At 46.1% G+C, this 21,340-nt stretch overlaps 1 protein-coding gene across 2 annotated transcripts in view; it reads right to left on the bottom strand.

Moving 5' to 3' along the window:
• The window catches only part of SLC14A1 (solute carrier family 14 member 1 (Kidd blood group)), a 48,065-nt gene that overhangs the window by 19,692 nt on the left and 7,033 nt on the right, over positions 1-21,340 (bottom strand). For both annotated transcript variants that reach the window (XM_084832011.1, XM_084832012.1), the window contains exons 2-4: positions 11,592-11,736; positions 5,587-5,776; positions 4,050-4,178 (exon numbers count right to left, since the gene is read on the bottom strand). In XM_084832011.1, coding sequence (XP_084688137.1) covers positions 4,050-4,178; positions 5,587-5,776; positions 11,592-11,736 — 464 coding nt within the window. The remainder of the gene's footprint in view (positions 1-4,049; positions 4,179-5,586; positions 5,777-11,591; positions 11,737-21,340) is intronic.

Here is a 21,340-nt window from a genome sequence, read left to right as displayed (position 1 = left end):
TGGCTATGCTGGCTAGGACTGATGGGAGTGGTAGTCCAACAATATCTAGAGGGGGCAAATGTTCTCCCTCCCTGCTTTAGTGGATCTAGTGAAGCCTCTTCCATTGGTTAGTTTAAAGCAATAGTATTCACCATGAAACCAAAGGGGATGATGACCAATATATTTAAAGTTCTCTGGGTGGTTTACAGTAAAAATCTAAAATGATTAAAAAGTAGCAAAAGTAGTAAAATATTGGGGATGATGGCCTTGGAAATTCCTTGATCCCTGACAGGGATCCCTCCAATCTCCTTTAAAAAAATTCTCCTGGGAAGTTCATTCTGCATTGACTAAGAGACCTTGTTCCATTGCTTAGGTTTCTGCACAGATCCATGGTGACATCTGTTTGAGTTCAGCTGTTCCCTGCTCAGGGATGGAGACAAGAAAAGAGAAATGGAGCATGCAACAAAATTTTGCAGTGTGGAGTGTTACTGCTGCGGGTTTCACCCAACCAATACTCCATTCCACAACTACCCCCCTGTCCTTTTCCATTTGACACTAAATATTCTATAGTTACTGAGCATGTTTAGTCCTCATTGGGCTGGGTTTTTGGGGTGTGTATCTGTGCCCCTTTGTTTTTTTGAGGATGCACTTCTGCAAACCTCAGGGTTCCCCAAGCATGCCGATATCTCCTTTTTGTGCATGGATAGTGCCATTTTAGTTGCATAAGGACTGACATTCTGAAAAATAGTTCAGTGTTAGCGTGATTGTTTCCTGACACCTGATCCCTATTTCATCAATCGTTTCCTCTGTCTTCTTCCCCTGTTTCCAAAGCGCCATGTAGACAGGGCAATCTTTAAAAATAAAGTGGATAAAAAACTGGCCCATGTTCGTGCGCCTCTAGATGTAGCTTGGTCTGCTGACATCAGCAGTCGTTTGTGCTTTAGTGTAGCCGCTTACACATTGCCCAAAAAGTGGAACTGCATCACCAACACACACATACACAAACAAACAGACGATTTGCATATACTTTGTATAGCCACAAATGCAGAAAGAATGGCTAGCATTTCAGTAGAAATACAATACATCTCACCATAGTGGGGAAGATGATAACCAGGTGACCCGCCTGCTGTCCAGGTATACTAACAAGGAACATAGGAAGCTGCTTGAGTCAGACCATGGTTCCAATTAGCCCAGTATTTCAACACTGACTGGAAGCAGTCCAGGGGGTTTCAGGCAGGAGTTTTTCCTGCCCTACCTGGATATGCTGGGGATTGAACCACTGAGCTATGGCCCCTCTTATTAATCCCTTGCTCTCCCTTCTTATGGTCCTTTATCTTTGAACTGGGCCTGGACAGGACATCCCGTCAAACAGAGGGCACTTTTCCATAGAGGGCTGTCCCCTGTAAAGTAGGACACACGACCACCCTATGGTGCTTCTCTCCATGCCATGACAAGTTTCACCTGCTGATTATTTTGGCCATTCAAGCTGCTGTCACATGCACAGGAGCAAGCCAGTCTGCTTTTTCCACCCTGGTCAGTTGGCAGCTTAACCCACCAAACATCTTCTTGCACACAGACAGCATTTTCTAACCCAAAGGACAACGGGACGGCCCTCTGTGTGCACAGAATTGCTCCCATATGTAGAAAACTTGAGGAGCTTTGGATCACAGCCAATGTGTACACAATCCCTTAAGCATGGGAAAAAGTCCAAATCAGAAGACCTTTTGGTGCGTAATGATCATATTGTTTGTTTATTACAAAAAGGCAGGAGAAATCGAGAGCAAAAGCCCACGTGATTCGTTGTTGCTTTTTCCAAAGGGGGCAAAATGGAGAAGCTTCATAGTTCTGGTTCAAAGCTGTGTGTGTGACATGTTTTATTTTCAGCATAGCTGGTTACACCTCGCATTTATCACAGTGAAGCAATGTGTAATTGCAACCCGGAGCAAAATGCTCATGCTGTAAACCTATTTTGGTTCAACGTGCATTTTATAGGTGCGTTGTCGAGGAAATTGGATCTAAAATGAATGGAAAACAAATGAACCAGTTTGTAGAACTATGTCAATGAAAATCATCTTAAGGGAACAAACAAACAAACAAAATGCTTAGCTGAGTAGGCATGTGTGGTGTAGTGGTTAGAGCAGTATTCCCCAACCTGTTGATCTCCAGATGTGTTGGACTGCAACTCCCATCATTCCCAGCCAGTATGGCCCATTGAAGGGCAACCAGTTGAAGGTGGCTGGGTTAGAGTGTCTGGCTAGGACTGGGGAGACCTAGGTTCAAATCCCCACTCAGCCTTGAAGCTCATCGAGTTGGCTTCATTGGCTGCCTATTTGTTTCCAGGTTCAGTATAAAGTCCTGGTCATATCCTTCAAAGCCCTAAAGGGCTTGGGACCAGGTTGCCTCAGGGACTGTTTACTCCCAAAGAAGCCTGTCTGCTGCTTAAAACTGGCCTCAAGAAACCCTGTTCTCTCGTTTTTCTTGTGTGGCACCGGACAGTCAAGTTTGTGAGACAGCACCTTTTCGGTAGTGGCACCAAAACCATCATGGAGATCTACCACACCCCTTCTGTTTTTTTTTAAGCATCCCTTAAAATATTTTTATATGCATTATTTTGATTTAACATGCAAACCTTTCAGCTGACATTTTAGCTGTATTTTACTGTTTTACTGTTTGTTTTAATTATTGCTTTCTGCATGTTTTATTTTTGATGTGATTGTTCTTAATTTTCATAAGCTGCTTTCAGTAATTTCTTTTAAGTAGAAGCGACACGGTAATAATCTTGGGGGAGGGGCCGTAGCTCAGTGGTAGGGCACCTGCTTTGCATGCAGGAAGTTCCAGATTCAATCCCCGGAATCTCCAGGTAGGGGGAGAAAGAAATCCTGCCTAAAAACCTGGAGAGCCATTGCTGCCAGTCAGTGTTGACAATACTGGGCTAGATGGGCCAAGGGGCTGACTCGGTAGAAGGCAGCTTCCCATGTTCCTAACAGATGTCTTGAGCCATAGCTTAGAGGGAGAGCACCTGCTTTGCATGCAGAAGGTCCTACATTCAATCCCCAGCATCTCCAGGCTAAGTAAGAATCCTCCCTAAAACCCTGGAGAGCCACTGCTGCCAGTCAGTGTCAACAATACTGAGCTAGATGGACCAAGGCAAGGGTCTGATTTGGTATAAAGAAGTTTCCTATGTTCCGATCATCTCTTGGAAGAACGGATGTGCTAAATTGGGACCCGAGTGCTCAGCTACTACTCTCTGTCTTCCATCCATGGTGACAAAATGAAGTCACCATGTGGAGGGTGCGGGGAGCCTCTGTAGTCTGATTCTGCTCCAATTTGGCTAGACAGAGAAAAGGAGGAGGCTGTTACCATGATAGGAAGCAAGATGACAGAATCATTATGAGATTTAAGAACATAAGAAGAGCCCTGCTGGATCAGTCCAAAGCTCTATCTCGTCCAGCATTTGGTTCCCACAATGGCCAACCAGATGAGCATAATAGCACCCCACTGCTCATCTTCCCCAAGAACTGACACTGAGAGGCATATTGTCCCTGATACTGGAGGGAATATATAGCTGTCTTGACTAGAAGCCATTGCTAGCCTGATCGTCCATGAATTTGTCTGTGTTTCAGTCTGATCACAGTTTAACTGCCTTGGGTTCCCCGAAATAATCCTGGGAATCTTACTTTGGTGCTGAACATTCTCTGGCAGACATCCCTAGGTCTTTCTTGGAACTATATTTCCCAGTGGCTCAGCCCCACAACCCTCCATGCATCAGGGGTGAACTTAGGGAGCGGGAAGACAACTCTATACATGTGGAAGCTCCCTGTATGGTTTAGAACCCTGTGTGCTCAGGGTTCTAGATTGCTTGGGGAGCCTACAAGAGTTGTGCAGGTTTCCCACTGCTTGGATTGCTGTCAGGGATGGGTGGAGCCTATAAGCGCATCCCCATTCTCCCTCCCCACACGGTGGGGGAAGCCATGATGGTGAACAACTGAACAAGGCCTGTGTAAAGGGAACCCAGGAGAGATGGGGCAAAGGGGAGGATGACCCCAAAGATGCACTGCTACTAGACTCACCACGTCATGGACATGAGAATGACAGGAAGCAAAAGCCACCAATAGTAGTCACCCTTGTCTGAGAACACAGCCATGAGCATCCCAACCAGGACCCCATTGTAGCCGTGCAGTCCTGCTGCGATGGCTGACCTGTGCGAGAAGGAAATCAGGTCAAAGATGCATACTACGGTCCCCTTTTCTGTTCCCAGAACATGGTCTGAAGACACAATTCTACAGCCCTCTTGCTGAAGCTAAGCAGGTCTGGGTCTGGTCTGTGCCTGGATGGGTGACTGCCTGGAGACCCTGTGCATGCCACCCTGAGTTCCATGATGGAAGAAAAGCAGGATATTAATGTATTAAATAAATAATAAATAAATACTGAAGTTGTGTGTCTGAGAAACAGTATCGACAATTGCAGAATATCTTCACTCTGCCCCAGGATGTGACAATGGAGAATGGCCGCTCTCGCTGAATGTTCAGGATCTCACTTGCTTACCTGTAAACCTTGTGGGAGAGCTTCTTATCACAGGCAGGTGACATAAGCTAAACTTGGGAGACATGTAAATCTCACTCCAGTTGGGCTATCCACTGAGCCTGGAATTTCAAACACCTGAAGGTGGATAACCAAAGTCCAATTGTGCCTTTTCTGATACGGATTGTATCCGTTCTTATGGGATTTGACTCAAAAGTAATACAAGATAAACTACTAATGGAAGATGGGTTCACTCTATCACATAGACGAGGGGAAAAAACTTGTTCTCTTGCTGTTCGAGAAGACAGGACTAAGTCTAAAGAGATGAAGTTAACAGGAGAGCAGGTTTTGGTTGAATATTAGGAGAAACCTCTAAAGGTAAGAGCAGTTCGTCGATGGAACCAATTACTTGCAGCTGGGGCAGGGATGGACTCCTCCTTGGTGGAAGTCTTCAAGCTGAGACTGGACAGCCATCTGTTGCGGGATGCTCTAGTTCTCGATTTCCTGCATGAAACAGGGGGTTCAACTATACTATCTACAAAGCCCATCTCCAACTTGATGGCTGTATGACTGGTAGCCCAGTAAGTACTATTCTGTGCTCTTAGGATGTCTCATGAGCTCTCCCTTACATGGTAGGCCAGTTCAGAGTGAATCCCATCTTCCATTAGTAGATTATCTTGAATGAGATTTGAATCAAATCCCATGCGAACTGATCGAGAAAGGCACAATCCTATTGAAAAATGGACTTTGGTTTTCCACCTTGCTTCTGTGAGGCCTTGATCTCTTTTCACAGAAAAGTTCCCTCTTTGTGGAGGCATTTATGCTTGGGCTGCTGAAGACCTAAAAAAATAATGCAAATAGGCTTTCTGGGCCGACAAATGCCCTTGCTATTTGAACTTAGAAAATGAGTGGCTTTTAGGGCTGCAGACCACTTATCTGAACCTGGTTTTGCAAAATGAATACATATGTCAATCAATAAAAACAGGAGCAGGCAATATGCCCCTTTGCTACTTTCATTTAAGCATGGGGAACAAAAAGGAGGAGGAGGGCTGGAACAATTAAAGGACAACTGAAGGGCAAACTTACGTCTCCTGGCTTAGGATAAGTGCTGTTACGGTCGAGACAATGGCACCAATGCAACACGTGAGGGTCAGCCAAGGGCTCTGGACCAGGAATCCGGCAATCATGATCAGACCGCTGAGTGGATTGCTGACAAACATCACTTGCGATACACCTCGCAGGACCCAGTCAGGGAACTGGAGCAAAAGGGGCTTATCTGAAAGAAATCCCCATTGGAGAAAAGATGTGCAAGTTGGGATGGTTTCTGAAAACACAGACGCAGGCATGCACAGACACAGGCACAATGTGCTGAGGGCATGATCTGGGGGCACGTGATGCGGCCACCTTATTGAGGCTAAGCAGGTGTGGGCCTGATCAGAGACCACAGAGGGACCCCAGGAACCTTGCCTTGACCTCTGTGGTGGAAAGTCAAGGTAGGCAGGGAATAAATAAACACATCGAAAATTTGGGAACAGTTTATAGCTTTGCTGGATGCAGGGTGAGGCAGCCGGCTGCTCTTCAGATGCTTTGGACTACAACTCCCAAATCCCTGCCTATTGGCCATACTGGCTGGGCTTGTGGGAGTCGTAGTTCATAACCACTGGAGGGCTCCAGGTGGACTATCCCTAGTTTAGTGAATAAACTGGTCCACCCAGCTGTAGCAGAGGGGAGAGGGGAGACAGTGAGATTGGCTGGGGAACAGCTGCCGTTTGGTCTTCCACTCCCAGGAGTAGCCACCCCACCTGGCTGTTTCTGAGGAAGAGGTGAGGCAGCAAAGCCACCTTCCATTGATCAGGCTGGGACCAATCTGCTCCCCCGCTCCCAGAATGGTCTCCTGAGGTTTCCAGGCAAGCTTCCCGCAGTGTTCACCCAGAACTGGTTCCTGAGTAGCTGAAACCACTTCTGAACCAATAAGGGTGCTGTCAGGGCCCCAACATGCCTCCAGCCCAGGGGATCTGAAGGCTTCAGCCAATGAAGAGGACTGTGTATCTGAACCTCAGCAGAAGGCAGTCATGAAAGTGGCCATGGTGTGACACTTAATCCTGGCCTTTTTCTGATGGATTCTCTTTCCTTTTCGTTCTCCATACTTTCCTACTGTGACTTGCCTTTACCTTTAGATGGTAAGGCAGGGCTTGTCTTTTTTTCAACTTTTTTTGTACAGCACTTATTTATTTTTAAGCCGAACAGCAGCATTTGCTTCGTTATTTATTTTAACAGTTTCTAACCCGCTGTTCAAAAAATGTTACCAGGGCAGCTTACAAAAGCAGAGAATACAATATAATAATACAATGGACCGATTTCATTTAAAAAGAGCAGATACAACTAGTGGCATACAACCCCATCATCAGGGGATTAAAAATCCAGTTAAAAGGCCCAGAAATATACAAAGGTATATACAAAACGATATCAGAGTTGGTGCCTGGGAACAGCATTCCACAAATAGGGCGCTACTATTAAGAAGGCCCTGTTCCCAGATGCCAACCACAGTACCACACAGCAAGGGTACCTGGAAAAGGGATTCTGAAGATGATCTCAGTGTGCACGGAGGCTCACATAGAGATAGTTCATCCTTAAAGGCATCGTCACCACCACCACCACCAATGCATTGCAGTGTATTGGCTCTACTGTTTCACACATGGCATTTCATTAAGTGTTATCACTCAAGGCCTAAATCCAACAGAGAGTTAGCAATGCTTAAGCCCATTGAAACTAACTCTTGTGTTGGATTTGGGCCCAAACATTTAGCAAATATTGGACAGATCTTTGCATATAAATATATTCGAATAACCAATGATTTCAATGAATATGCAATGTCAAAATAATGAAAAGTGAATTTGTTTGGGAGCACATTGTCCTGTCTGAGATAATTCCAGCAGGGCTTTGTTTCTCTTGTTTGAAAGTTTATGGGCTGGGATGATTGCCAACGTGTGTATCTGCAGAAACATCTGGCAGAGCTCCTAAGCGCCGATGGGGCTGTAAAATATGACACACGTTTATTATTGTTTGTAAAAACATTGGGAAGTTGATTGAGCGGCACAACAACCGCTGGTAGAGTTCATGCTGCAGATAAAAAATGGCTTATTTATGTTGCTTACATCTAAGGTGGCAGATGGCGTGAGCATCTCCAGGCCAGCTTGTGCTGGGATTGCAACACTTCCCTCTGTGTGTATAGTTTAGACTTTGCACTGGAATTCAGGCAAGATAAATACCTGGTCTGGGATTGGGACAGGGAAGGTGTTGGACCAAAGAAGGAAACCTAGGAACACATATCTTGTGATATTTTTATAGGGTAAAATAAAGGCCAGCCCAAAGCTTATCACCAGGATTAGCAGTGATAATCCAGGATTTTTTTGGTGGGGGTTCCAGTGGTGGCTGATGGGCATCTCTTGAACTGGGGTTCCCTGCAATTAATCTCTGGTATCTTACCTCTTGTGCCACCAGTAGGGTGGCTTCTTATGTATCAGCCCCAAAAGAGGAAATGGTTCACCCCAAAATATGCATATGCTAATTTATATGTGTACATGGAAATTTAGAAATAATGATTATAATTTAAATCAAAACACAATACATCTCACCATAACGAGGAAGACTGTGACCAGGGGACCTGTGTGCTTGCTCAGTCTGCTGTCCAGGTGCTCTTGATGGGCAACTCCAAGGCCCAACTCTTCCTTCTTAGGGATCTTTATCTTTAAATTGGACTTGGACTGGGCAGCCCATTGAATGGAGGACACCCTCAAATAGAGGAATGTCTCCTGTAAAGTAGGACACCTGGCCACCTTGGCCACCAGTACCCTGCTTTCCTCCATAAGACCAGTGGAATAAGAGCCAAGCAAAATGTTACTTTTAATAGAATCATAGAATAGTAGGGTTGGAAGGGGCCTACAAGACCATCGAGTCCAACCCCCTGCTCAGTGCAGGAATCCAAGCCAAAGCATCCCTGACAGATGGCTGTCCAGCTTCATCTTGAATGCCTCCAGTGTGGGAGAGCCCACTACCTCCCTAGGTCATTGGTTCCATTGTCGTATTGCTCTTACAGTCAGGAAGTTTTTCCTGATGTTCAGACGGAATCTGGCTTACTGTCACTTGAGCCCATTATTCCGTGTCCTGCACTCTGGGATGAATGAGAAGAGATCCTGGCCTTCCTCTCTGTGACAACCTTTCAAGTACTTGAAGAGCGCTATCCTATCTCCCCTCAGTCTTCTCTTCTCAAGGCTAAACCTGCCCAGTGCTTTCAGTCTTTCCTCATAGTGCTTTGTTTCCAGTCCTCTGATCATCTTTGTTGCCCTCCTCTGAACCCCCTCCAGTTTGTCTGCATCCTTCTTAAAGTGTGGTGCCCAGAACTGGAAACAATACTCCAGATGAGGCCTAACCAGTGCTGAGTAGAGGGGAGCTAGTACTAATATGTAGCATGTAGCTCTGTCCGTTCATTTTCCATACTCAAATGCAAGTGTGGAAGATCTGATCCAGACTGGGACCCCAGTATGCTGTGTAGTTTATCCTTTTGCCCTCTCCAGATTCTGCCTGCAATAGGGAAAAAAGCTTCCATGAGAGCAAATGGGCCTTTTTTGCTATGCAGATTGCAGGCAATCAGGATGAAATCCAGGATTAAGGCTCTCTAGCTCCCCACAGGATGATCCTGAATGGATCCCCCTCACTTACTTTTGCGCAAGGAAAAAGAGCAGAATAGCTCCATGAGACATATTAGTTTGACCCTGAGCTTTGTGGGTCTGTTGAGGACAGCATCTCAGGTGCAGCAACAGTGTACTTGAGCATTCCAAATGGTGTCCACCAGCAGGCCCCATAAAATCTCAGAGCTTGCTTCTCAGTTCCAGGAGGAAGGACACTGCCAAAGCTTTCACTCTCTTTCCCCAAGTGCTGCTTTGGACCTCTCCTAATCCCCTTTTCCAGGGATATGGAGAGGGGCTTTCATTTCAGTACCCAGATTAGCTCCTTACCCATCATAGCTCCTTATCAAAAGCAAAACCAGGATAAATTAATGAGAAATAGTAAATAAAATAAAATAATGCAGAACAAATTCTGAAAACTAGGTGAAGTCAAACACAACTGTTCAATTTACATGATTTATGAAGATCACAGAACTGAGAATTTGGAATGCCCGAGAGCAATATTTAGGGCGCAATCCTAACTAGATAGGCGGCTGCCTCTGAACTCGGAGGCCACCGCCTATCGTAAGCAAGACAGGAGAGGCACAGGGGGGATCGTTCCCTCTGCGCCTCTCCTGCCTTGCTATTTTTTTGCTAGACAGCTGTTTTTGGCTGTCTAGCAGCAGGGGGGCCAACTGGGAGAGGAAGCTGCTGTACGACACATTGGATGTGTTGTACACACAGCTCCACTCTCCCCGCCCTAGAATTCCCCCCCCCCAGAATGCCCCTTTTCAGTCGCTCTGCACTCATCTTCCGAGCGCGGAGGATGGGGCTTCTCCATACTGCCTCCGAGGCAGTGTGGATGAGGGGGGAGGTCAGATTTCCGGGAACCGACCTTGGAGTGTGGGCTCCGAGGTCAGTTCCTGGAAAAGAGCATATCCTATGGCCTTCTAGATAGTGTCTAGTGGCCATAGGATTGCTCCCTTAAAGTTGTTAGAAAAGAGTACACACAGCCCTTTCTATCACATTCATCAGCCTGGGATCCAGGGAAAATGGATCTATTACTATTATTATTATTTTTAGTAGTAGTAGTAGTAGTAGTAGTATTTCTCCACTGATGGCTTGTCACAAAGATAACTTCACATACCATGCTATCGTCCAGGATATCTTTGACTATCATTGCTCCTGTAACCTTGCTCTTTTAAGACTGCAGTTTTCCGGATAGCTGCCTCATTCTGCCATCATCGGAGCGGCTTCTATTCTGTGATCCCCCTCCCCCAAGAATGCACAGAATGTTGCACCCTGAATGGGACACCTAGTTCAGCTTCCTATAAGTCTAAGCTTTATTGTTTATTTATTTATTTTACAAAAAACCCACAAGTCTCTAGCTCTTATGGTTGCATATATTGATGATTCACTGTAAATCACCTGAAGATCTACCAGATAGATCCCAATCTACCTTCTGCCCACCCATGGATTAGAGTCTGCTTCATCAGATGCACAAAATGTTATTCTCATAATAGATCTGGTTGCTGTAATTACAGAATAGTTGCAAATATGCAAGGCCCCCGGCCTGAACCAAGCTATTAGTAGTTTTAGAGGGGCTTAGATGCCCCATAATGCTCTCTGACTTTGGTTCAGAAGGCTGCTGTTTTCTCTAACAGGCCTCTTGATTTACCAGGATGAGTCAAAGAGCGATAAGAGTCGTAGGGCAGCTTCAAGCACATTCCATACTAACGAGTGGAGCATCTATCAAGATGTGACTGGGAAGTGAGGCTAAGTTTATGCCAAGCTGCAGGTGTCTGTGCTGGGAAAGAGCCTATGCTGGGAATGAATGCTAGTTGGTGCTTGCTAGTGTCGTGCTGCCTCACTGCTAACATGTATGGTATAAGACCCATTTTACTCCATGGCTCTGGGTTCAGAGAAGCTGTCTCATCCAACCATTGGGTATGCCTGTGTGCTGTAAGTTACTCAATAAAGCATCTCCTTGTAAGTAAACCTGGGTCTGATTTATCACTATCTTGGCACCTCTAAGTTAAGAGTTTGAAGCCTACTGCAGGGGCAATACAACTCCTAACACATTTAGCAACATTTACTTTCTGTAGAGATCGTTACAAGAAAGAGGATGGAACAATGGATATTGCTGGTGTTTGAGGTCCATATGTGTGCATTTCTGTGCATGTAGGCTACAGTCAAAATCCTTCACTTGGAGATTTAACTCCTAGATACCCAACATCCCCCTGCCCCCAGCAAAATAGGGATCGTGCTCGCTTTTTGCTTGGGTCAAGTGCCAGAAAATGGGTGACTAGCCCAGGATCACCCCCAAAGATCCATAGATGAGCAGGGATTCAAGCAAAGGTCTCCAGTGCAGGTCCAAACCCAACAGAATATCATAGGTCCTCATAGGTCTATCATATAAGTTTTTACCTTTCAGCCAGTCTCCAAACGCCTTCATATCTCCCGTGACATAGGTCAGGGCTCTGCAGAATCGCTGCCAACTTTCCCCCATCCATGTCTGTGTTTTGTTGGACTTTTCTCCAGCAGTTTCGATGTCCATCATGATTTTCGGACCCTGCTGGGACAAAAGCAGCAATGTGCCAGACTTCACCACAAACTTATCGACTGCTCCCCCGGGTTGGTGTGCTCTTTCTTTCCATGATATGACCGGAAGTAATGCAGGGAAAAGCAGGCCAGAGAGAAGCAACCATCCACATGTACGTATCACAGTCCACAAAATAGTATAAATAACCAAAGGAGTCATCAGGTACACCCAACAGCTTTCTACTAACCTGAACTTTGAACCTCAACCATTGTCATATCACATAACCTTCCCGGTAGGACAACCCTTGGAGGAGGATCCTGTCACTGGTCCTAGTGGCTATGAGGGTCAGGGAAAGTTGGAGGATGCCAATAGCCCTCCCAAAACCACCCAAGGCCATGGCATTACAAGAACCAAAGCATTTGGACTGGTCCCATCCCCTTGTACCAAGCCCACCAGGATCACACCCAGGACCCCAGGAACAAAGGTGGCAGTACATCCAGACAGAAGCCCAGAGCTGGAGGTGAAGTGCCTGTCTGGCAGCACATCAAACATCTTTGAGTCCTACTTGTGAGGAGAAAGGATGCTCTATATCAGGGCTCCAATGTTGACAAGCCAGGAAAGGGTGGGGCATAAGTATCCCCTATAAAGCTGCTCGATGGCATCTAGTCCTTGCTGAAGCAACGTTTTTCTTACTGTACACTTTGTTGGACAGCTCACCTGCTAGCCTGACCTTCCTGATCCTTGAACCAATAGACTGTTCCTGATAAGGCATTGATGGCAGGAATGGGACAACCATAGATACAGGCCACATTCAAAGTATGCCTACCTGGGCTTCCAGCCTTTCCAGGAGTGGCATGCTTTGAGAGGGGTCTTGGGCACATGCTGGCCAGCGCTGGCTCTTAAATTCAGAGTCACACAGCTTGTGTCCATCTGGTGAAGTGTCTGTTGGGACTGGGATGGTGGAGGGCCCAGAAATATTGGTGAGCGAACAGCCATCCATCTTTCCTAGCATGGCATGTGTGATAAAGGGCAGAGAGAAGGAAGTCAGTATGAGAACTCACTCTCTGCCGTGACAACAAGACTGAACAACAACAACAGCTGTTCCTAATGGAAGTAGTTCGTTTATGACAGGGCAGAGGGCAACTATTGGTATATATTCTGGTGAATTGCGGCAGATCAACAAGTTCTGGCTCCCAACTGTCAAACAAAAAAGCTGTCCTTAGGGTTGGCATTGAAGATAGGCATGGCCAGGCACCTGCTGAGAACCCACAATCCAGCAGGGGCCCAGTGACAAGAACCCCCTGGAGTTGCACCTCCTCTTCGCCATTCCATCCTGCTTCTTCACCTGCCTCTTGCTCTGGCTCAGACAATGGTGGTGGTGGGGAGGAGAAGCAGGAGTGTGTTGGCCCCAGGCCTGTAACCAAGCCACCTGTAGTTTTAGAGGGCATCACCTAGCTGTGGTGAGTGCGCTTGTATGTTCCAATGAACCCTGTGAGCGAAGCCCTTGGGAGTTATGTACTCCCAGCAGCGTCATCCATGGCGGCAAGGTCAAGGGGGAGGAACCAGACAAAGAAAGATCCAAGAAAGTCCTCAATTGGTAGAACAGGCGGAAGATAACAAGGTGTATGTTACAATGGCTGAGAAGGTGGATGAAGGCTGCAGCAGATAAAGGACCACCAATTGTCATGATATTCATGCCATTGGATTAAAGCCTGTTCTGCGAAGACTGTGTGTTGATCATTGTGCACTGATCTCCACACATAAAACAAATTCACGCACAGGCGTCTTCCAATCTAAACCTAACCAACCAAAATTCCCATGGCAATCGAATGGCAATGGGGGCAGGACTGTGAAATCCAGAAGCCCCTAGTCATGGACTGGCACATGGGCGGTGGATACAGATTCAGTCGTCCTGACTCAAGGACCGAGGCAGTTGAATAGTTCGGCGGCTGTATCCACGACTGAGCAGTCCTATTCAGGATCCACTGTGCTCACCCCATATGGGGAGGGGGCTACAGAAGGTGCCCTAAACATAGTCTGCCTCATCTTCTCCCTGACTGGATTACTGCGTCCAGTGGGGTCACCATTTAGCGGCTGCAAAAGACAAATGAACTTTGGAACATGGAATATACAGACACTGCTGGACAATACAGATAGTGAACGCCCTGAACAAAGGACTGCCATCATTGCAAGGGAGCTGAGACGTTTTAACATTGACATAGCAGCACTCCAAGAAACTCGAAGAGCAGGACAACTGAAGGATGAAAAAAGGAGGTTACACCTTCTTCTGGAAAGGACTGCCTGAACAAGAACGACGAACACATGGAGTAGGCTTTGCTATTAAAAATGATCTTATGAAGCTCTTGTCAGAAGTTCCTACTGGCATTAACGAACGACTCTCAACCCTCCGAATAAAACTCACCAATACCCAGCAGGCAACTATTCTAAGTGCCTATGCACCAACATTAGATGCTGATGAAGACATCAAAGAACATTTTTACTTCCAAGTGGACACCATCCTATCAGATACCTAAGGAGGATAAAATCATCCTCCAGGGCGATTTCAATGCAAGAGTTGGGCGTGATTTTGATTTGTGGCCAGGGACCATTGGGAAAGAAGGAGTCGGCAATAGCAACTAGAATGGAATTCTCCTTCTGACTAAATGTGCGGAGCATAATCTTGTCATTACCAACACACTTTTTCATCAGAAAAATAAATTTAAAACATCATGGAAGCACCCTTGGTCGAAGCACTGGCATCTTCTAGATTATGTAATTGTCCGTGCCAGAGATCACTGCGATGTACTCCTCACTAGAGCCATGATGAGTGCTGACGACTGCTGGACAGACCACGGATTAATTCATTCCACGATGGCCATTAAGACTGTCCCTCAACGTAGGCTCCAAGGAAGAAAACCAAGGCATAAAATGAACACCCAAGCCCTTTAAGACCCTGTTAAGTGAACCTGCTTTCAAACAACCCTCAAGGAACATTTACCTATGCAAACCCCTGAAAATGTTGAGGAACACTGGAATAAACTGAAAACTTCCATTATTGCAGCCTGTGAACAAACTATCGGATACCAAACTAAGAAACATCAGGACTGGTTTGATGAGAATGATAGGGAGATTGAACATACTATTGATAAGAAAAGGAAAGCTTTCCAAATATGGCAAAAAGACATCAACTGTGCCCTAAGAAAAAAATCTACCCCAGTGCAAAGGCTGAGGTCCAAGGAAGAACTAGAGAACTTAAGAACGCCTGGTGGATAAAGAAAGCTCAAGAAATCCAGCATTTTGCAGATGCCCATGACGCACGGGGCTTTTTTAATGCCACAAAGGCCATCTACGGACCAACAAACCATGGTACAAACCCCTTATACTCAATAGATGGTGCTGAACTTCTAAAGGACAAAGAGTCTATTGCACTGCATTGGAAAGAGCATTACTACAACCTCCTTAACCATAACTCTATTGTGGCTGATGAGGTTTTCTTGCAAATCCCACAAAAACAAATCAGAGATGAGCTTGCAGTATCCCCTAGTTTGGAGGAAGTCAGTAAAGCCATTAACCAAATGAAAAATAATAAAGCTAGTGGACCCGATGGGATCCTTGTTGAAGTCTTTAAAGAAGGTGGGCCTGAAGCTACACAACAGCTTCACAAGCTCATCGAAAAAATCTGGATGAGGGAGGAGATCCCAGCAGACTTCAGGGATGCCATAATTATTACTCTCTTTAAAAAGGGTGATAGAATAGATTGTGGAAACTATCGAGGCATCTCCCTTCTAGCTACAGCAGGCAAAATCCTGGCAAGGATCCTCGCAAACCACCTTCTACCTATCTCAGAAGACATCCTCCCTGAATCCCAAAATGGCTTCCGCCCTTCCAGGGGGACAGTGGATATGATCTTCACCGCAGGACAGCTCCAAGAAGGGAGCAAAACCAACCCCTGTACATGGCATTTATTGATCTGACTAAGGCCTTCGACACTGTAAATCGTACTGCTCTCTGGACCAACCTTCTGAAAACTGGATGCCCTAATAAATTTGTGAACATCTTGCGGCTCCTCCATGATGGCAACAATCTTGGATAACAGTGGCTCTCAAAGTGATCCACTCAAAGTGGGATCAGGCGTTAAACAGGGACGTGTCATTGCTCCAACCTTATTCGCGATCTTCATCGCTATGATTCTACACCTTGTTGAAGGGAAACTTCCCACCAGTGTACAAATCATATATTGAACAGATGGAAAACGTCTCCCCTTTCTGTCCTTACAACAACTCTGTGAGGTGTGTTAGGTAAGGCTGAGAGTCGGTGACTGGCCCAACGTCACCCAGTGAGCTTCATGGCTGAGTGGGGACTCGAACCTGGATCTCCCGAGTCCCAGGCCAACACTAACTACTACATCGCGCTGGTTGCTAAAATAGAAGAAAGCTTGTGGGGGTGAGGACAGGAGTGGATTTTGGTGTGACAGGATTGCAAGCTTAGTTCTGGTACTAAGAACCAATTCCTGGGCTGAGTATGTGCTCAGAGCCACCCTGTTCCTTAATTCTAAGTGAATGTTGCCCCCTGCCAGCCACTCCTTGGCACCTGGTGGACCTCAGGTACTAGTAAAAATCAAAGCAGATCCTGCAACCCCGAAGGCGTCATCTGCCCTCCCCCGCCTTTACTACTGACCTCCCCATACTGATGGGGCAGGGCTGCAAAGGCCACTGCAGCTGCATTTGGCTGAATGCAGCTACAGAGGCCTAACAGTTGGGAACCCTGATAAGCCAGGGCTAAGTGGAGCAGTGTGAGCATGTCCAGCTTACATGGCACTTGCAGTCACCACACTTAAAAAAAGGGTATTGTAGAGCTGGAAAAAGTGCAGAAAAGGGCAACTACAATGATCATGGGGCTGGAGCAATTCCCCTACGAGGAAAGGTTACAATGTCTGGGACTGTTTAGCATAGAGAAAAGGCGAGTGAGGGTGAGACGTGATAGAATCATAGAATCATAGAATAGTAGGGTTGGAAGGGGCCTATAAGACCATCGAGTCCAACCCCCTTTGTTGTTGTTGTTGTTCAGTCGTTCAGTCGTGTCCGACTCTTCATGACCCCATGGACCATAGCATGCCAGGCCTTCCTGTCCTGCGCTCTCTCCCGGAGCGTGCTCAAGTTCATATTCATTGCATCCGTGATGCTATCTAGCCATCTCATCCTCTGCCGTCCCCTTCTCCTTTTGCCTTCAGTCTTTCCCAGCATCAGGGTCTTTTCCAGAGAGTTTTCTCTTCGCATTAGGTGGCCAAAATATTGGAGCTTCAGCTTCATTATCTGTCCTTCCAATGAGCACTCAGGGTTGATTTCCTTTAGGATGGACTGATTTGACCTCCTTGCAGTCCAGGGGACTCGTAAGAGTCTTCTCCAGCACCACAGTTCAAAAGCATCAATTCTTCGGCGCTCAGCCTTCCTTATAGTCCAGCTCTCACAGCCATACGTTACTACTGGGAAAACCATAGCTTTGATTAGACGGACCTTTGTCGGCAAGGTGATGTCTCTGCTTCTTACTATGCTGTCTAGGTTGGCCATAGCTTTCCTCCCAAGGAGCAAGCGTCTTTTAATTTCATGGCTACAGTCACCGTCTGCGGTGATCTTGGAGCCCAAGAAAGTAAAATCTGTCACTGCTTCCATTTCTTCCCCTTCTATATGCCAGCAAGTGATGGGGCCACATGCCATGATCTTCGTTTTTTTAATGTTGAGTTTCAAACCAGCTTTTGCACTCTCCTCTTTCACCCTCAACAAGAGGCTCTTGAGATCCTCTTCGCTTTCTGCCATTAGGGTGGTATCGTCTGCGTATCGGAGGTTGTTGATAATTCTCCCAGCAATCTTAATTCCGACCTCTGATTCATCCAACCCGGCATTTCTCATGATGTACTCTGCATATAAGTTAAATAAGCAGGGTGACAATATGCAGCCTTGTCGTACTCCTTTCCCAATTTTGAACCAATCGGTTGTTCCATGTCCGGTTCTTACTGTTGCTTCTTGACCCTCGTACAGGTTTCTCAGGAGACAGGTAAGGTGGTCTGGTACTCCCATCACTTTAAGAATTTGCCACAGTTTGTTGTGATCCACACAATCAAAGGCTTTAGCGTAGTCAATGAAGCAGAAATAGACGTTTTTCTGGAATTCTCTTGCTTTCTCCATGATGCAGCGAATGTTGGCGATTTGATCTCTAGTTCCTCTGCCTCTTCGAAACACAGCTTGTACTTCCGGTAGTTCTCGGTTCGCATACTGCTGAAGCCTAGCTTGTAGGATTTTGAGCATCACCTTGCTGGCATGTGAAATGAGCGCAATGGTGCAGTAGTTTGAACACTCTTTGGCGTTGCCTTTCTTTGGAATTGGAATGTAAACTGACCTTTTCCAGTCTTGTGGCCACTGTTGAGTGTTCCAGATTTGTTGGCATATTGAATGCAGCACTTTAACAGCATCATCTTTTAGGATTTTAAATAGCTCGGCTGGAATACTGTCATCTCCGCTAGCTTTGTTGTTACTAATGCTTCCTAAGGCCCACTTGACTTCACTCTCGAGGATGTCCGGCTCAAGTTCAGTGACCGCACTATCATGGCTATCAGGGACATTCAGATCTTTCCTGTATAGTTCTTCTGTGTATTCTTGCCACCTCTTCTTAATCTCATCTGCTTCTGTTAGATCCCTGCCTTCTTTGTCCTTTATCATGCCCGTCTTTGCACAAAATGTTCCCTTGAGATCTCCAATTTTCTTGAAGAGATCTCTAGTCTTTCCCATTCTGTTGTTTTCCTCGATTTCTTTGCATTGTTCATTTAAGAAGGCCTTCTTGTCTCTCCTTGCTATTCTCTGGAACTCTGCATTCAGTTGGATATATCTTCCCCTTTCTCCCTTGCTTTTCGCTTCCCTTCTTTCGTGAGCTACTTGTAAAGCCTCATCAGACAGCCACTTGGCTTTCTTGCATTTCTTTTTCTTTGGGATGGATTGAGTTGCTGCCTCCTGAACAATGTTACGGACCTCCGTCCATAGTTCCTCAGGCACTCTGTCTATCAGATCTAATCCCTGAAATCTATTCCTCACCTCCACTGTATATTCATCAGGGATATGATTTAGGTCATACCTGAATGGTTTAGTGGTTTTCTCTACGTTCTTCAATTTAAGCCGAAATTTGGCAAGAAGCAGCTCATGATCTGAGCCACAGTCAGCTCCAGGTCTTGTTTTTACTGACTGCATGGAGCTTCTCCATCTTTGGCTGCAAAGGACATAATCAATCTGATTTCGATATTGACCATCTGGTGACGTCCATGTGTAGAGTCGCCTCTTGTGCTGCTGGAAAAGAGTGTTTGCTATGATCAGCATGTTCTCTTGGCAAAACTCTATTAGCTTTTGTCCTGCTTCATTTTGTACACCAAGGCCATGCCTGCCTGTTATCCCGGTGATTTCTTGACTTCCTACTTTAGCATTCCAATCCCCTATGATGAAGAGGACATCTTTTTTTGGTGTTAGTTCTAGAACGTGTTGTAGGTCTTCATAGAACCGATCAACCTCAGCTTCTTCGGCATCAGTGGTTGGGGCATAGACTTGAATTACTGTGATGTTGAATGGTTTGCCTTGGATTCGTACTGAGATCATTCTATCATTTTTAAGATTGTACCCCAGTACTGCTTTTCCCACCCTTTTGTTGACTATGAGTGCTACTCCATTTCTTCTAAGGGATTCTTGCCCACAATAGTAGATATGATGGTCACCTGAATTAAATTCGCCCATGCCTGTCCATTTTAGTTCGCTGATTCCCAAGATGTCGATGTTCAATCTTGCCATCTCATGTTTGACCACCTCCAGCTTACCTTGATTCATTGATCTGACATTCCAGGTTCCTAAACAATATTGTTCTTTACAGCATCGGATTTTCTTTTCACCACCAGACACATCCACAGCTGAGTGTCCTTTCGGGTTTGGCCCAGCCGCTTCACTCTTTCTGGCGCTACTTGGAAATACCCTCTGCTCTTCCCCAGTAGCATATTGGACACCTTCCGACCGGAGGGGCTCATCTTCCGGCGTCATATCTTTTAGCCTTGTGATACTTTCCATGGGGTTTTCTTGGCAAGAATACTGGAGTGGGTTGCCATTTCCTTCTCCAGTGGACCACATTTTGTCAGAACTCTCTGCCATGACCTGTCCGTCTTGGGTGGCCCTGCACGGCATAGCTTATGGCTTCACTGAGTTACGCAAGCCCCTTCGCCACAACAAGGCAGTGATCCATGAAGGGGAACCCCCTTTGTAGAGGTGTACAAAGTTACGCATGGTGTGGAGAAAGTGGATAGGGAGACGTTTTTCTCCCTCTCCCATCGTACTAGAACCTAATGGGGTCATCCCATGAAGCTGATTGGTTGGAGATTCAGTAGAGAGAGAAGGAAGGACTCCTTCACACAGCACATAGTTAAACTATGGAATTCACTTCCACAGGATGTAGTGATGGCCACCAATTTGGATGGCTTTAAAAGGGGATTGGACCAATTCCTGGAGGAAAAGGCTATCAATGGCTACTAGTCCTGATGGCTATATGCTACCTCCAGTATCAGAGGTGCAGAGCCTATGTACACCAGTTGCTGGGGAACATGGGTGGGAGGGTGCTGTTGTGCTCATGTCCTGCTTATGAGTTTCCTGTGGGCAGCTGGTTGGCCCACTAGAATGCTGGACTAGATGGACCTTTGGTCTGATCCAGCAGGGCTCTTCTTACATTCTATCTAAGAATATGCTACCTCCAGGATCAGAGGTAGCATAGCTACATACACCAGTTGCTACTGTTCTTATTTTCTCCTCTGTCCACATGGGGAGGTTGGGAGTAGCGGGACTGGGGCCAGAGCATGCGTTCCCACCTCTCTCCATGCTCACAGAAACAGGCCTCTTTGGCAAATGCCAAAGGGCTACAGTGACAGAACTAAGAGCATCCTTGAGCACCCAGTGATTATGGACACTTACTTACCTGGGAATACTGGAGCAAAGATTTGGCTCCTGCTCTGCCTTCAGTCACTTTAGTGCTGAATTTGTGAATTCAGAATTTGTGGCATGCAGCAGTCCTCAAGGGTTTTGCACTTGGATAGAGTCAATGTATAGGTCGTTCGATTCCTTGGATAAAGGGTAACCTCTCTCCTACTGGAAAAACCTGAACCCATCACCCTGCCTTTTTCTCAGTACCTGCAACCATGTCCCTTTCTCAACTGGATCTGTCTCAAGAAGGCAGCCAAGCACCCACTCACTTCTTTCGAATTCTTTATAGTGTATGATCTTGCTTTGACTAAAGGTCTGATAGCATCGCTTTATAACATCCATCAAGTGCCAGTATTGGAAGGCAGCCCATCCTATGTATGGGCATGGGAGGCTGACTTAGGTGAGTCTTTGGAAGAAGATGATTGGCAGTGTATCTGGACAAATTTGGCATCCATCAAGACTCATATAAATGAAGCACAATGTGAAGTTCTCAGGATGTGCTACAGTACTCCAACACCTAATTCACCCAAACTACAGTCAATATTGTTGGAATGGGTGTGGTCAGATAAGCTCATACTTTCACCTTTGGTGGGAACGTTCAACCATGCAAGAATTTGGAACATAGTTGCTGATCACAGCTA

Source organism: Heloderma suspectum, chromosome 2 (genome assembly GCF_057233095.1).
Source record: "Heloderma suspectum isolate Gila_16-S chromosome 2, 16-S_ref, whole genome shotgun sequence".
In the NCBI taxonomy this organism is placed as follows: domain Eukaryota; kingdom Metazoa; phylum Chordata; class Lepidosauria; order Squamata; family Helodermatidae; genus Heloderma; species Heloderma suspectum.
Note: the sequence above shows the minus strand (reverse complement) of the source record. Positions and strands in the feature narration are given on the sequence as shown.